The following is a 17,301-nucleotide window of genomic DNA, read 5'->3' as shown; positions in this document are numbered from 1 at the left end:
CGTTGGGTGACTCAAAGTTTGGCCGAGCGGAGGTCTGCGTCTGGTCACCGACAAAAAAAATAATAAAAAAAATAATAAACCACGGGTAAACCTAGAACCGCGCTCGGCCCATGGCCGCGCGGTTAAAAACTACGGCTTGTAAGTGGCCAGGCGTGAATTAGAGTACGGGCTATTTACGAGAGATTGAAGGCATTGTGTTAGCGCGTGGCTAGGATTACAACAAGTTCAATTGCCCATCTACAGCAGGCCTTCCTAAGAAGATTGACCCCAGAAACTTGAGTTGCCTGCCAGTGGTCGCGATCCATCAACCCGAAGGCTTATGGTCTGTTCCGCGTTAAGACAACTACAAATTTATACAAAATTTTACAATCCATAATAACGGTTGAACGGAGCTTTCCCCCACCCATCAGGGATTTGCAGGTCCCACATCAAGACTAAATTTGCAATCATTAATAAGAAGATCGCTTTTGAGACAATCCCATTGATCTGAGGAGTAATAATAACCTAGATGTTTTACTAGGTGTGAAGAGTAACTGAGTTGTTAGAAATAGCATGGGCTTACCGAAATACCAAAAGCATCGTCTGAAGCAAACATGTTGGTGTCAACGTCACTCATGTGAAACTATTAAATAAATCAAATCAGACAATAACAAACTTAGAGCAAATCCACATCAATTTAACATAGACACAAGAAGCTATCGAGGGGGACCAAGTGATCACATGCTTAACGTAAAACCGAGAGATCATTGTCTCAAGTTCGTCGCTCGCTCCCCCCCCCCCCCCCCGATTGTTTCAAGGCAGCTTCCAAGTCACGCAGATATTTCTGTGCCAGCTTTCCACCTGATGGGGTTCTTTAGCAGCCCAAGCCTCGTGTCCAGTGACCACTGTGTAAGTTCTCGAACAAATAAAAGAGAGGTTTGCATTTTGAACCTTGGCAACACTATTTGAAATCACGGAAGCAGCGAGGCCGAGTGGTTTAGGACGCTGGTGTTGTAATCCGGAGGTCTCGGGTTCAAGGCCACCACCCTGCCACTAGCGGGAGTTTTTTCTCGAAAGTCCCAAGTTCGAATCCGGTCACGCTTTGTAAATAGCCAACTGATCTGCCTCCTGCCAGTTGGGATTTTTAACTATGTTACGTTTATTTCAATTATTTGTTTCAGTGGCATGCGTGTAAACTAGATAAGCTTAGTGCTTGTATAGCTAAATGCATGACCAATATAAATAAGATTTACAATTTACTTACTTCCTCAAGTGGTTGTCCTTCGTTGAAAGAATCATACACAGGGTTCCCAACACCCTCGGCCATTTCAATTTCTCCTTTGCCTTTCCTGCCGTTCAAAAACACCCATGGTTACAAGAGATCTTTATCACAGCGCTAAATCAATTACGAATTTCAAGTCTTTAACTCAAACAAGAAATTACCTTATCTGTGATGTGTCTTTATTTGTGGGGTCGTAAAACACAGAGAAGAGAGTGAGCTTCTTCCTGTAAATCACAGATGGAAGAGTAGCACAGCAATCAGTCTTTATGTGAATAACTTCCTCTAGTAAGGGCTAGACGCGGGATGGACTCACGTTATAAGTAAACCAACCCGTATAGGCAACTGTTTGGCAATCTAACATAAGATTAATTCAAATCAAAGAACGACTTACTTTTTGCTCTTCATTACAAAGTAGGCTACCACAAGAACAACGACTATCAAAATAATTCCTGCTGCAACACCCACTCCGATGTAAACTAAAAGAGAGAAAAGCAATATTACAAAAGAAACTGGAAAGGTTTTGTCCATTCCAATCTTGAGACTCAGAGGAGCATACGATTACCTACACTAATAAAGGATTTACGCGGAATCTGGATGATGCTACACTCAGTCTTAGATTTATCTTGTATCTTCACCATCTACGGGTATACTACGAACTCACACCGTGACCAGCTCTCAGTTGGCTTGATAGCTCAGTTGGTAGAGCACAGCACCAGTATCGCAGATATCTGAATCATTCAGGTTCTGGTTTCGCAGCTGCTTAAGTTGTGTTTATAACTGCGGTGATCAATCATATCACTTACCTGATGATTTACTCTTAGGTCCACCTTGTTGTTTACCAGCAGTTGGTTGTGGGGGTGGTACTAGAACAAAGAAAGAAAACATTCTTAATTTAGCTATGTGCAACCCAAAAACCAGTCAAGTTTTATTAAACCTCTGGAGCACCGAATTAGGTGACCTAAAAAACCGAGGAATGAATGAGTTCAATGAGAGTGAACTGAAGAATACAGATTGGCGCGTGGTTTGGAGAGAAAATCCTGGAAGTTTGACGATATTAAAACTATATATGTTCAAATACGAGCTTTTCTGGTAATTAAAAGAAGTTTGTTCAGGCATTAACAATTTCAGGACAACACTTACAAATTTGACATCGATCGCCAGTCCACGCACCAGTGCATCTAGCATCAAAAGATAACATTGTTAGCAACGAAAATTGACAAATAACACTTAAAAACGTCGAGTGGTTTCCGGTTATCGTCGTTGCCTACACATAGCATGTTGGACGAACAAGGATAAACAAAATTCTGTAAACAAACCAGTTCCCCGTTGGGATTTTTAAGGGCCAATGGAACGGGGTTAAAAACCAGGAATGTACCAACCAACGTGTACTAAAGGCATCTGCGGTCGAGTGTTGATCGATACAAGAGCTCATTTCCAAGTTGCAGTTTGCCTGTTTGATAAACAATTCCTCGAAAAAATACATATGAAAATGAGCTGAATTTCCGTCAAAAACGTGCAGATGGAACAAATTTTCATATGAATGGTTTCTGACGAAAACTCGTTTTGAGGCAAACGACAACTCCCCTCAACGTTCACTTATTACCACAAGGGGGGAGGGTTTGAATTAAGGTGAGTGGGGTCGGTGTGCTTATATTAAGGCGCTCAATCGAATCATTGCGGTAATTATACTTACTTGCACGATCTAAGTTGCTTTTCTTTCTGGATACAAGTGCCGCCGTTCAAACAGTATTGGTCGAAACATCCTGTAATCCAACCATGAAAGATCATTAATAAGTCGGTGACAATTGGCTTCATATATTTTACTAACATGAAAATGTTCATAACAACCAGAGGCCAAGCGATGGATCAGATTGGATTAAGGAAATAAACGAACGCTTATTTTAAGTTATTGAAGAATTAACCAAGTCAGCTCTAAGAAGCCTCACTGGTTATGTTATCACCTCATTTCCAACGCGAGCTCATGAGATAATTGAGGAGACAGTAATGCTAAATTTGTATGAAAAAATAAGATGCAAAAAAAGCCACCTGCAAATAGACATTCCCCAGCACGACAGGTTGGGGAAGTTTATTTTGGTCTCTAATATTAACATTTTCCCAACTTTTTCCCTAACGTCTCATTTCTTTTCTCTTCATAAAAATTGGAAAATTCCCTGAGACTTTCAGTTTAAACTTATAATGGCTTTTTTAGATTCCATAAAAAGTCGGAGACAAAGACAGAACAGCGCTGAAAGGTATCTATTTTCACGTGTTTTCCCTTAATATTAACAATTGTTTGGACCTTGATCTTGTAACAAAGCTGCCGAAAACTGATGTCAGTCAAAAGAAACGAAACAACGTTTAAAGGTGCATTTCTCTGGGATGACCCGGATCATGGTACAGCTCATGAATAGGATTCATCGGTGCCATTGATGCACCATGATCCAAGCGATCGCAGGCCTAGATCATCCAAAAGAAACGAACCGTAAGTTCTGGTTTTAACCAGCCTCTAGACAGTCCCTTACCTCCACAGTTGTAGTCAATCTGCTTATCCGAGTAACTGCAAGTTTTGTTGCGAGAACAAATGGATTCTTTACTGACACATTTTCCTGAGCACGGCTGTAAAGCTGGCGACTGATTTGTACAGTTATTTGGAATCTTCTTATCACATTTAACCCCATTGTATTCAAATGGACAACTGCAACAGTACAAATACATTCATGGGTCATTACTTGCGACGGCCAGTAAGAAATAAAATGACTCCGAGCACTGCATGCCTTACAGAGAAGGTTATCGATTACACATCTACAAATTTGCTGCAGTTTACCCAGCCATTTACTCGCACTCGCACATCCTCCCCCCGGACACAGTTGGCAGACTCAAACTATTGTAATTTCCAGAGTAATTTGCACTTTTTGGCGTTGAAATACAGATGTATCGAGGAAAGACTCCTATTTGGCCATCAACTCTTTGCACGTGCCGTGCTTTACGGTTTAAATAGGAGCCATCGCTGAGCAATGGATTATCACTCAGTCTCTTAATCGGTTTAAAATGAATCTCAGTGATTGTTACTGTACTTGAATGCAAATTGCTGACAGTGAGAAAATAACCTAGTCTTGTGCATGTCCCCTATCAATGACGCATGCAACACAGACAGTTGCTGGCCTTTTACGTGACGAGTCTGATCAGTGCACCAGCCTTCAGGCCATCACAGTTGCTGTTAATATTGTACTGTTTGGCTGAAAGTAATTTGAATACTTACATACAAATCCTGAAGCCAGATTTATCGAACGCGCACCATCCATTTGCACAGACATCCGAAGGTGAGCAATCTGAAAATACAACGACAAGATTACTCCAGCTAAAGATTTAACATTCACAAGATGTAAGTTGGCAAGGAGAATTGATGACGAGTGGAATACACCACAACATAATCCAACGTGGATATGAGGCATTTTCCGGCAATTGTGTTTTTCTTCCTTCCCTAGATTGCCTCAAACGCACGTTAAATTTTACTATAATTCAAATGTGAAAAGGGATATTATAAGCTCACGGTGATGAATAAGTGATAAGCGTTACCATGCCTACTGGATGGGCGCCTTTTAAAAAAACTGAACAAAACAACACTGACCTCCGCAGAGATTGATGATCTCTTTTGGAGTAAATGGACACGTTCTTTGTTTGTTGCAGACATCATTTATCTTGACACACGGTCCATTTGTGCCACAAGCCACCAGAGATTTCGAGCTATCGCACTGCTCGCATCGTTTGCCCACATAACCAGATGGACAACTGAAATATAAAGAAATCCAAATAAAATTATGTTTCTAGCAACATAGCAGAGAACAGAAACTCTCTCAAAACTTTGCAGGGTGCTAATAACTATAGTTGTAAGTGCATGTTCCACTAAACTCTTTTTCACCTTCCTAACATAGTATGGCAATATATCCTGTTTTAGTTTTATTAGTCGCGCTATGTAGCGTGGGAGTCCACTAACATGGCGGCGAGTGTTTCTGTTAAGCAGTTCAATTTATTTCATGAAAAAAGAGGAATCTAAAGGTGCGGAAAGCACGACCACCACCAAAGAAGTCCTCTAACCAAAATTTAAAGAATTTCATAACAAGAGAAGGATCGGGACGAAAATGAGGGAAAATACAGAGAACATCTTACGAATGATGTCCCTCACATAATGCACAGATCCTGTCACACTTAAATGTAAGTTCTACTAACAGAAAAGTTATTTTGCAATGATGTGTCATAAAACTGAAGTTTGTGACAAATTCTTTATCGGTCTTTATCAGCAACAACCTTCACTAAACCCCGATCCAATAAATGCTTAATGTTCACTTAAAAGGGAGGTAATTACTTGCAGGCCGGCTTTCCATTATCCATGTAACATGTTCCACCATGAGAACAGTAATTTGCCGCACATTCTGCAACAAATGAGAAACAATAATTAGAAAAAAACCTGTACAACTTGGTACCTGAACCACAGAGTCGCTTTCCGACAAATGATTTCCTTTGTCATTGAATATGCCAATAAAACGACTGCAAACTGGAAAGTTCACCAGAGCACAGAGTCAGCTTGAAAACCGCTACAAGACCCTATAATATTGTAACTGAGTTGATATATTGTCAGGTGATCACGGATTGGACATTTCCTGTAAATCAATGCCGTTTTCATGTCGCATTTTGGTTGCGCCATTTGAAAACCTGTTACTAACTGTAAGAAAAAAAACAGCACAATTTCCAGACAGTATAAAACGGCTTTCCTTCTAACACGTTTTAACCTTTGGAATCACGTCTTAAAAGTGATAAATGTCGAAGTATCCAGTGAACTTTTCTGGCTTCATATGCAATTTAAAAGTATTTCAATCCATGAAATTCTCACCATTGCAAAGTTTTACAAAGTCATCTGGACTGAGACCACACTTCACTATTCCATTACAGATGTCGGCTTTCTTTGCGCAGAACCACTGACCCACTTTACACTGAATCTGATCGGCAGGACACTTACAATTGGTGCAATTTTGACATCTCGTACCAGCGTAATTAGCGTTGCAACTAGGAAACAACGAAAACGGTAACTCCGGTAAGTTCGATAAAACTATATTCTTTGCAGCAAATAAATGACTTAATTACAATGTTTAGAGAGGAAGCCACATCAGCCCTAACTCTGCTGCTCGAATTGGAATTTGAAAATGTTGGTTTTTCAGGAGGCAGGAAAACCGGAGCAAGGCGAAAACCAACAAAAAAAAAAATGAACCCTCTTCGGTGGGAGACGAGAATCCAGAGAAATACTCTTGGAGCAGGGCGAGAACCAACAACAAACTCAACCCAGTTCGATGAGAAACGAGTACTTTCACCACTGCGCTATCACTGCTTCCCCAGTAATATTCACTGTTCCAGCAATAAAGTGGATAATTTAAAGTTTTATTATTTCTTTAAAAATATGTATCTAAAAACATTAACAGTGGCGCGAATCCGCCCCTCCAATATGACGTTGCACGACGCTCCATGAAAGTGATACACAGCTTAGAAAACCCCAAAACTTACAGGTATGTGCACTAGTTGTCGACACTTACACACAGTCTGGGCGTCCCTGGTTGTCTAACTGGCACTTTCCATTGACACAATATCCCTGAGTACATGCTGGAGATGAAGTAAATATCACAAACTATTAATTAACAAATGGTAAACGCCATAGCGTGCACTATTGAGTTATGGATGCACTTGGGAGGTTTGCTAAGTACTCAAGAAGCTAGAGCTTCTTTCGTGCTTAGCAACCTCCCGCGTGCATCCATAACTCAATAGTGCACGCTATGGCGTTTACCATTTGTTTTATAACATAACATTGAGACATTGGAACTATAGAAGTCCTTTCATTGAGCTACATCACAAAAAAATGTTCGTGTAGTCTTGCATGACAAGAGAAAACAACCGCGCGAAAATTCATTCATGACAACCGACTGCACACCAGTAACTCGATAAAGTTTCATCTCCAGACAACTATGAAGACAATTTCGCATTTCTGGCAGAAGGACGTCGGCCATTACTTTGGAAACAATGTCTGTCAAAAGATTTGCTTTGTAAACATTAGCACACACGTCAGCAGCGTACACCCATGGGCAAATAGTAGACGCTAAATTAACCAATCAGAGCGCGCGCTTTGCTTTAGTTATGTTATAATGTCAGTTCTTGAATCCTTGCTCTCTTTAAACATCATGTGTCCACCACGTTCTGACAAACATAGATCTACATGTAACATTTCTCCTCAGTGTGTGAGTAGTTGATTCCTGCCGGCTATCACACCACATTTCCGCACTACCCCTTGCCTCTGTTTCAAAACGAGTCCTCGTGTAAAATGTTTCATATGAAAATGAGTTTGATTTGCATGAAAATGAAATTGTTTGAATATTTTCGTTCGAAGACTCGTCTTGGCACGGAGGCAAAAGGCAACTCGAAAATGGTCTTATCAAATGAAAAATACGAAAGGTTTTTCTCGTGGCCCTAAGCGATCCTGTCTATTACAATGATTTACACATATATATTCACAACTGAATAATTTCTGAGGAAAACTGAAAATTTGTCACTGTTGATGAAAAGTGCGTAAAAGGTAGAGCTGTGTGAAGGGTGTCACATGCATTCCGCTTACCACAATGTGCCTCATCGCTCCAGTCATCACAGTCTTTCCTGCCATCGCACTGCAAAGACTTGTTCAGACATTTATCATTCTTTGGACAGTATATCTGGAGATTACCACAATCTCGGTTCGCTGCGAATTCAAATAAATAAAGTATTAGGCAAGAACATCAACTGTAAAAAATACTTGGACTTCTGTACAATGCTGCGGTCGTTGCATGATTTGCCAACAAATTGAAGTTTGGCAGAACAGTTACGCGAACTTCACGCCCTTCAGTAAACCCGGGAGTTCCACAGACAAAAAATAAGTGTGTAGCTTCCTTTGTGCTTATTTATCGAAAATATTTAATTCAAAAGGAGACCAACTGTGCTGTACCTCGGGAGCAAAAGTTTATGCTAAGGTTTGACAAATTTGAAATGAGTGATAACAAATCACGTGTAACGTTTAATGCCAATCACATCATGTTTTTCAGTGACCTGCTCATGCTATGAACTGCACACCACAAAGTACACAGCATTTTAAGGAATAGAATACTTACGGCAGTTGGCGTTTGCTCCTTCATCTGAATGATCTAAACAATCTGGGAAACGGTCACAAACGAAGCTTGATTTGATGCATTCACCACTTCTGCATCGGAACTGGTCTCGCCTACACTGACCTGTGTTCACTAAGAAATTAAAATGGAAAGCACTTTTAAATTGCCCTTTCATTTGATCTCACTCTATAATTTCTACAATGACTGGCGAACCTTTCCAGCTTTCAAAATACGTTTTCGTATTCCCAGAGAAGTATGGATTAGACTTACCATGGGTACATGGTGTAAATGTGATGTCGTCGATGGCAATATCGCTCTCATCGGTCGGGCCACGTTCTGCCTCAAAGGTGACTGTAAAAGACGTCTTGTTCTTGATAAGATCGCTGAAGTTGTGCACACCCCTAATCCAGCCATCACCCTGATTTCCAGCAACCTTCCAAACCTAACGAAAGAGAAGGAGGGTCACTGAAATGGCAATGGATGGTAAGGGAAACCAAGGAGAGCCCCATAGTTAGTGAGAGGCATCACCCGTGATGGCTGTCCCGGTTTAGCAAGAAACTTCAATCTTGTAGTAATTTACAACACTCCACACTCCACAGTCCGTCTTGGACAAGACAGAACTATAGTAACACACTCAACTGAACCTACATGTATGTAAATAAAACAACTATACAATACCTCTTCGCTTTGTCCACCTTTTGGCTTTACTATCAAACGTAAAACACCCAGACCAGCGCCATACATAAAATAGAAGAAGTTGATCTGACAGTACGACTGTGACACGTCCGAAAAGTGATATGACACTTCCGCTGTGTCTTTGGGATTTAAATTTGTTGCATCCATATACAGGTAATACCCTAAAGGAAACAAACAGAAAGATAAGCAATTGGTAAAAATCAAGTAAATGTTCTCTTTGACTATGAATAGTTGGGTGAGAAAGACTTAAGTAGCCATACGATTTGTGCTACTGTGAGAAATTCCATTCAAGCAGTTGGGAATGATCAGAAAATGTCATTAAAATGACGACAGCAGGTGTGATTGCAGTAGGAAATACTTCCATATCGAAAAAAGCGCCCTTTTAACCCCCATCTCGACTCCCCTTTCAGTCTGGTATCCCCCCTTTCCCCGTCCCCTCAGAACTAAACGAATGAATGAATGTGTCAGCAGTTTACCTGTTGAATCTTGTTTGGTGTTGTCGTAACGTGGACCAGTGTTTCGGCTCGGCGTCTCTCCTCTGCGACGAGTAAACTTTCCCGGTGCTAACTGGTTAACAATCCAATTGCACATGCCTCCTTCAAAGTCACACGCCCCGCCAGTAGGTACAGATGTTGGTGGGAAGGTGGGGGTAGTACTGTCATCTTTGCAGCACATGATCCCACCGGCATTACCAGCTGACATGAATGAACAACCTTCCAGACTGCCAGCAGCAGCAGTGTAGCGAGTCATTCCCTTGAACACACCTGGGAAGGACACAGCGATTAATTGGCAAAAAAACACTGTAATGTCAATCACTGCGCCAAACACAAAATTTCCTAGATTATTCTAGCCTCGAATATGCAACGGTGATGCCATAGAATCAACAACAACAACCATTTTATTTTGCTTAATACATAGAATATCACATAGCAAAAAACAAATTAAACTTAAATAAGCAAAAAAACTACTCAAAATAGTAAGAACTAAACGAGCTGAGTAGAATCCGAGAGTATTCAAGGCACACGTCTTGGACACTTGAATACACGGGGAGGCAGCGTGGCCTAGTGGTTAAGGGCGCTGGATTTGTGATCCGGAGTAAATAGCCAACTGGTCAGCAAATTACAGGCCGGTTACTGTACTTCCTGCGCTAAATAATATATTTGAAAGACTCCTGGCACCGCAACTTGGTGATTTCCATAGCTTGATTCTATCGGACTATATCAGCTCTTATAGGAAATTTCACAGCTGTGAAACTTCCCTGCTATGCATGACGGAGGAATGGAGAAGGATGAGAGATCAAGGGGACACTGTGGCAGTTGTATCTATGGACTTGTCAAAGGCGTTTGATGTAATCCAACACTCTCTTCTTCTTGCGAAGCTCAAAGCCTACGGATTGGACCAGGCAAGTTGTGCCCTGATTAAGGACTACCTTTCCTCAAGGAATCAGAGGGTCAAGATAGGGGATACTTTTTCAGAGTGGCTACATGCAAGACGAGGCGTGCCTCAGGGAAGCGTCCTCGGTCCCATGTTTTTCAATATTTTCATAAATGACATTTTCTTGTTTTGCGGGGATGTTAAGTTAAATGCTTATGCAGACGATCACCAAATATATTCATCGGACAGTGATCCTGTTGCGCTAGATGGGCGCATGCGTAACGCAGTCGAGACAGCAAACCGGTGGTACCGGCAAAATGGAATGTTGGCCAATGAAAGCAAACATCAGGCTTTGATCCTGGGAAAATCGGAACACACCTTCTCGTTTCCTACAAAGGACTCAATTGACATTTTGGGAATGAACATTGATAACAATTTAAATTTTCACAATTACATCTCTCTTATTTGCAAAAAAGTCAACAACCAGTTTAATGTAATGCTTAGGTTCAGAAACCTTATTTCCAAAGACATTTTAGTGAAACTGTATAAGGCCTACATACTCCCTCATTTTGATTATTGCTCAACAGTTTGGCACTTTTGCAGTGCAAACAACAGGGACAAAATAGAAGCTCTTAACAAAAGGATTCTGAGATTCATTCTAAGCGATTTTGAATCGCCTTATAATGTGCTGCTAGACAGGGTAAACTGTCTCCAACTTCATGATCAACGCATCTGTAAATTCCTTACTACCTTGTACAAAAGTCTATTTTTCACTAGCTATCCGGCCTATATGAGAAACATGTTCTCGTTCCGTTCTACTTCATACAACATGCGTGGAAACTATATACTGGAAATGCCCAAACCTAAAACTACAACTTTTGGTCTCCACTCCTTTACTTATCTGGCAACAAAAAAATGGAATTCTCTACCCAATTTCATAAGGTTATGTAACTTCTCAGACTTCAAAAAGCACATCAGTAAAACCAATTCATCAAACATGTAAATGACAATTTTATAATTAGTTAACATAAGTCAATTGTAAACATGTAAATAACAATTTCTATTTTAATTTTTCGTTGTCAAATATTTTGTTGCTCGGAAATATTAGCTGGTCAAGCTACTCTGAAATTCGAGCTTAAATAAAGTTTATGTATGTATGTATGTATGTATGTATGTATGTATGTATGTATGTATGTATGTATGTATGTATGTATGTATGTATGTATGTATGTATGTATGTATGTATGTATGTATGTATGTATGTATGTATGTATGTATGTATGTATGTATGTATGTATGTATGTATGTATGTATGTATGTATGTATGTATGTATGTATGTATGTATGTATGTATGTATGTATGTATGTATGTATGTATGTATGTATGTATGTATGTATGTATGTATGTATGTATGTATGTATGTATGTATGTATGTATGTATGTATGTATGTATGTATGTATGTATGTATGTATGTATGTATGTATGTCTCACCAGTTGGGATTTTTAACAAGTTTCTGTTCAATTTACAATATTTGTTTGCTTGTCCGCCAATTAATGTACTAAAGTAGTGTTAAACACTTCCACACTTGAACAAAGTGATTAATTAGATTATTTTACTTTACGCAATGTGCGATGAACATCTGTGATATTCACGAGTACTCAAGAATGGGACTCGTGAAATATTTAAGTGCAATGCGTAATCTACAACAGACCTAACATGACACAATTGTTGCATTATTTCGCGTTACCTGAATCACAGGAGTCTGGACCTTGGCAAGTAGCGCCACAACACAGGGGTTCTGAGCAACTTTCGTGGTATTGGCCACACCCATAATCAACTCTAGGCACCACTCGTTTGCAGCCATCACCTCCCCCACTGTTGGTCTTACAGTGGTTGATACCGGCACTGAAATGGCCATAGCCAGCCCTTTGGCAGTCGATTCCATTTGTCTGAACAACAATAATAACATTAATTTTACGAGCTTTATCCAGTTAAAAAAGAAGCAAAATTGTCTTTTTAGCACAGACATCAATAATTTTTGAGTATAATTTTCATAGCGGATTCTTAAAAATCAAAAATTAATAAATGAACATTTGCGTCATTTAACTTTTGTATACTATAACGCCACTGTAAGTAATATCATTTGATTGATTGACTGAAAGCACTCCAATTTATCCCACGCCATATCACTAAATGAATAGTAACATCGAAGTTGCCTGAGTTTCCCGCAACTGCACGTCTGAACTTACTTGCCGTCGGTATTATTAATCTGATCTAATTTATCAGAGAATCATTAAATGTTAATACAAAGCTGAGGATAAATAGAAAAGTACACGCCAGAAGAAACAGGAAAGCATAGTTAACAGACTTATTAAAACCGCACAAGAAAATGTCTGTAAGGCATAACAGCATGACTGGAAACTGAATTAGTTTAAACTTGGCACAGAAAATAGCTATAGATTGATAAAACGTACTCAGTACTACTAATGAAGTAGTGTGAGTTTAATAAATCAGTAGCATTGTGGCGTTCGATTCAGGATGGGTAATGTCTTATAACTTATAAATAAATGCAACAAAACAATTACTCGGTTGGTAATTTCAAAAACGTCTCCAAACGTTCCACAGACATGCCACCCTGTCTGGCACAAGTCAGCTGGCTGACTGCAGGAACGACCCAAGTTTCCGACGTCATCTCCGCATTTGGCTCCAGCAGAGGAGGGTTGGGCTCTAAGGTTCTTGCGACCTTGCCACCAGCCCTTACAGCCTGCTACAGTAGGGTGAGTGAAGAAACCTTCTCGTGCACCATCCGAGCAGCCTGTATTTAAAGCTTTGTCGCCATACCTCAACGCATTGTCATCTGTGAATAAGCATTGACCCTACAAGATAGTTTAAAACAAGGTGTTGATTGTACTTGCCACAGTGTATCAACTAATCACAGTATTCAACGGACATCGAGCCAAATCATCTGAGCAGAATGAAATTGAAATGATCTTGACAAAAGTGATGATGCAAAACACAAAATAGCTGAATCATTAGCCTATAGACCAGGGTCCCGTTTCTCGAAAGCCCCGGAAACTTTTCGGGCCCGCAAAGCCATTTTTAGATAATCTGTATCTAAAAACAGAGAAGTGTATACGCCTGAAACTCCTTGTATGAAGAAAAGCTCTGTTCATGTTACGAATATGCAAATAAAACAGCTCTGTAATCATAAGGCTTGAGATTTTGCTACGACTTTCCGGGCTCGAAAACTCTTCAGGACCTTCGAGAAACGGGCCCAGGGGTCGGCTTGTTCGAAAGTCGGTTTACGTTAACCCAGGATTAAACGTTAACTGAAGTATTATTTTTTTCTCGTTTAAAAATGTTTTTCACCTCTTATATTTGGTGTAGTTTGAGATTACTACCGCTCAAAACTGAAGGGCAAACAATGTAAACAGAACACCTCACCAAAAAGTTACAAAACTGAAATCAAAATTCTGGCTAATCCTGGGTTAACGTAATCGGGCTTTGAACAACCCGGCCCTGACCTCTGGCGTGGTGTTACCTGAAATGAAATGTCATCAATTGCTATGTCGCCTTTGTAACTATTTCCTCGCGAAGCAGTGATGTGAACTCGGAAGGCATAGTCGCTCGTTAATTGTACGTCTCCTTTCAACCAGTTTTTCCCCTGAGGACCCGTCCGATTGAATACCAGCCGAACGTCATCACCACTGTTGATGTAGACAAGCAGTGAGCCGCAGTCACCACCAAACATGTGGTAGTAGAATGTCATTTTACAATTTTTGGTCGGCATCATGTAAGGACCCTCCAGGATAGCCAGGGAACCTTTGACGTAGTAACTGGCTTCAATATGCATGTAGTATCCTAACCCACAAAAAATAACAAAAAAACAAAATTAAATGTAACACAACGTAACATCTGCTGTAAGTAGAAAATAGCCGTGTTCATATTCCAACGAGTAGTCGTAAGAGATGTTCCACACAACAATTTGACTACTCATTCTCGTTTTCCATTTAAAACATGTCTTAGAGATTCAATTGCTAGATAACGATAACAATGTGCATCCTACCGCTTGAGGTGCCTGTGGTGTGATCTATGTCAGGACCAGTGTTTGCACTTCCTGTTGCTCCCTCTCTTAGATACCACGGCATATCACTTACGGCTGTGTTATTCCAGTGACAGCTGCCTTGTTCAAAATTGCAGTTACCAGTCAATGGACCTGTATTGAGAGCACGATTACTTTTTCAGTTTCAAAAATGCAAATTTTGGACATGGTTAGTACATGGAAAATGATTAGTACTCGCTTATAATGTAATAAATCAGCAAAAGGAAAGCTAGGCACGTCAATTTACTGCCAGAAAATAAGGATTTCACTAGTTATCTTTGGTTAGTGAAAACAGTATCACTTTAGGATGAACGTGTGTTAAAACATCTTTATCAATACTCGCCTTCTAATTTGGATTCTCCTACCTATCGGTTATTTGATTTTTGAAACAAGGCCGCACTATGTACACTAACTTCCCGGTGGCAGCTTAATAGAGGAAATATTAAGTGGAAGTGTCCTCATGGATGGCTAAAAGGTACCAGCAGAAGCGTAATAGAAGGGGCCTCTTCATGACATTAGGCGCTTATTTGCAGTCTTATGCGGAAGAACATTTCAGGAACAAAATTCTGGCTGCCTTAAGGCGTGCTCGTTTAATATGGGATCCACTGATTTGCTCTTGTTGAAAGAGGTAGTTTACCTACTGACAAATCTCCACAAAATAACTGGACAGTCTCACCAGCACACATCCTAACAGGGTGAAATCATATTTATAGACGTACCCAGTGTTGGCCGGGTGAAAGGTTGATCATTACACTTGGGAAACCTCTCTGTGCACGGTGTTAAAGCATCCTTAAAGTCACAATTGTGGAATTGGATGTCGTCAATTGCTATATCTCCACTGAAGTCCGTTCCTCTAATTCCACTGATCACTATTTTGGATGTCTTGTTTGCTGTTTCTGGATTGAATAAGCTCACCATTCCAGGCTGCCATTTATTACCGCGGTTACCTCCCATGTACCATAGATTGACTTGTTTATGATCTAGAGAAAAAAGGAATTCCATACTGTCAGGTCGGAACCTCAGTCGATCCATCTACAGAGTTATTTGACATATGCGGTTTTCTTTAAAAATTTTGTGCTAGTGAAACTTACCAACCAGATTTTTGGGATCATTATACACATAGGCCACAATCCACAGGGAACCCACCCCAGAGCCATACATATGGTACCAGAAAGACATGTAACACCGTCGTTGCACGACAAGCAGCCTGCTCTCCAAATCAGCGTGATTCCATCCGGGCCTGGTAATGCTGGATGCATCAATGTACAGGTATCGTCCATATATGCTCTTATTGGTGTGATCGTAGGAGGGACCAGTACCCAGACTGGCAGTTTCTCCGCGTCCGATAATCCAATCCATTTGGTCATGGCCATCGTTTTCGTTGACCCAGCAACTGACGCAGTCCTCAAAATCTTCATCCATCAGATTAGGCTTGGGGCTAGGTGTTGGGCCAGGAGTGGGTCCAAGAGGAGAACAGTAAACAAACTTGATGTCATCAATAGCGATGTCAGAGCGATAGCCATTACCACGAACAGCTTCAAACACAATGGAGTACTGTCTCTTACTTGGGATGTTAACGTAAGTGCAGCGCCATTTGTTTCCCTGATCGCCACTCTTCGTCCAGACTCTCTTCTGTGTCTGATCAGGTTTGGGATCATCTGTAAAGCGCTGGTAGATATTTAGGGTTCCCATGTCTTTGCCGTTCATGTTATAACAGAAGTAGATCTGGCAAGTCGCAGATTGCCGTAAGTTGGGACCCAAAAGTTCTCCAAAGTGGCCCAAATAATAGCCAGAGGTTTCAGCGTAAACATAGTATCCTATAACGAACAGCACAGTGAATTAGCGTCAAATGGTCCGTTTCATGCATTTTGTAAAATTAGAATTAAGAACTATTCTGACATTCCTACGTTCAACAACTACCCAGAACGACAAGGGCTTGAATTTGCTTATATCATGATCTTTCCCTCATTAACCTCACCGTTAATCTCAATTTATTAAGTACCGGTAACATTTTTGCACTACCTGTAGACAATGTCCACTTGATTACCTGAACCTGACGGGTGATCGCCATCTGGGCCGGTCTGATAGCTGGGTGTCTGGCCCTTATTTCGTGTCCATGTCAAATCTGCGAACCTGGCAGACTTCCAGAGACACATGTCTTTATCGAAGTCGCAGTCTCCAGGATGGGATGACCCTGCAGGCGGAGTAGGTTGCTGTGTAGAAGATGGACACTTTAGCGGATCCTCATCAGCGCCATCTGTGCAATCTCTTTCTCCGTCGCATTTCCAGTTGATGTTGATGCACAAGTCATCTGCTTTACAGTAGAACTCATTGCTGGCACATTGTGCAGAGCCTGTTGGGGCTGGAGGGCTACCTCCCTAAAAAGATGATACTTGCTTAAGGGCCTTGTCCAGACCTATACGTTTCTATATTTCAAAACGCAGCTTCTCCTTTCACGATTTCGCGTTTTTGCTACAGATCTGTGTCCTGAGTGCCTGAATATTCATAGTCTATCCAGCAATTAAAAAAATCTCATATTTCTTCCAAAAGTCAAATTGCACGGTGTACTACCTGATTTTAGTTTGAACATTGATACTGAAAGTGAGACTGCCACTCAAGCTTAAGAAATATCTGTATATGTTAATACAGGCCTTACAATTCTACTGTTTACCACTGGACAACCGTGATAA

At 40.6% G+C, this 17,301-nt stretch overlaps 1 protein-coding gene across 1 annotated transcript in view; it reads right to left on the bottom strand.

The window, feature by feature from the left end:
• Positions 1-17,301, bottom strand: part of LOC145500673 (MAM and LDL-receptor class A domain-containing protein 2-like) — a 107,482-nt gene that overhangs the window by 2,449 nt on the left and 87,732 nt on the right. Inside the window, exons 112-136 of the mRNA XM_081480198.1 lie at positions 16,659-16,989; positions 15,703-16,428; positions 15,331-15,591; positions 14,576-14,725; positions 14,051-14,370; positions 13,095-13,385; positions 12,257-12,458; positions 9,609-9,896; positions 9,115-9,293; positions 8,707-8,878; positions 8,440-8,568; positions 7,914-8,033; positions 6,844-6,910; positions 6,150-6,322; positions 5,625-5,691; positions 4,890-5,050; positions 4,521-4,590; positions 3,784-3,956; positions 2,955-3,024; positions 2,402-2,439; positions 2,065-2,124; positions 1,653-1,737; positions 1,423-1,485; positions 1,244-1,328; positions 563-622 (exon numbers count right to left, since the gene is read on the bottom strand). Coding sequence (XP_081336324.1) covers positions 563-622; positions 1,244-1,328; positions 1,423-1,485; positions 1,653-1,737; positions 2,065-2,124; positions 2,402-2,439; positions 2,955-3,024; positions 3,784-3,956; positions 4,521-4,590; positions 4,890-5,050; positions 5,625-5,691; positions 6,150-6,322; positions 6,844-6,910; positions 7,914-8,033; positions 8,440-8,568; positions 8,707-8,878; positions 9,115-9,293; positions 9,609-9,896; positions 12,257-12,458; positions 13,095-13,385; positions 14,051-14,370; positions 14,576-14,725; positions 15,331-15,591; positions 15,703-16,428; positions 16,659-16,989 — 4,341 coding nt within the window. The remainder of the gene's footprint in view (positions 1-562; positions 623-1,243; positions 1,329-1,422; positions 1,486-1,652; positions 1,738-2,064; positions 2,125-2,401; positions 2,440-2,954; positions 3,025-3,783; positions 3,957-4,520; positions 4,591-4,889; positions 5,051-5,624; positions 5,692-6,149; positions 6,323-6,843; positions 6,911-7,913; positions 8,034-8,439; positions 8,569-8,706; positions 8,879-9,114; positions 9,294-9,608; positions 9,897-12,256; positions 12,459-13,094; positions 13,386-14,050; positions 14,371-14,575; positions 14,726-15,330; positions 15,592-15,702; positions 16,429-16,658; positions 16,990-17,301) is intronic.

The sequence above is a fragment of the Orbicella franksi genome, chromosome 10 (genome assembly GCF_964199315.1).
Source record: "Orbicella franksi chromosome 10, jaOrbFran1.1, whole genome shotgun sequence".
Taxonomy (NCBI): domain Eukaryota; kingdom Metazoa; phylum Cnidaria; class Anthozoa; order Scleractinia; family Merulinidae; genus Orbicella; species Orbicella franksi.
Note: the sequence above shows the minus strand (reverse complement) of the source record. Positions and strands in the feature narration are given on the sequence as shown.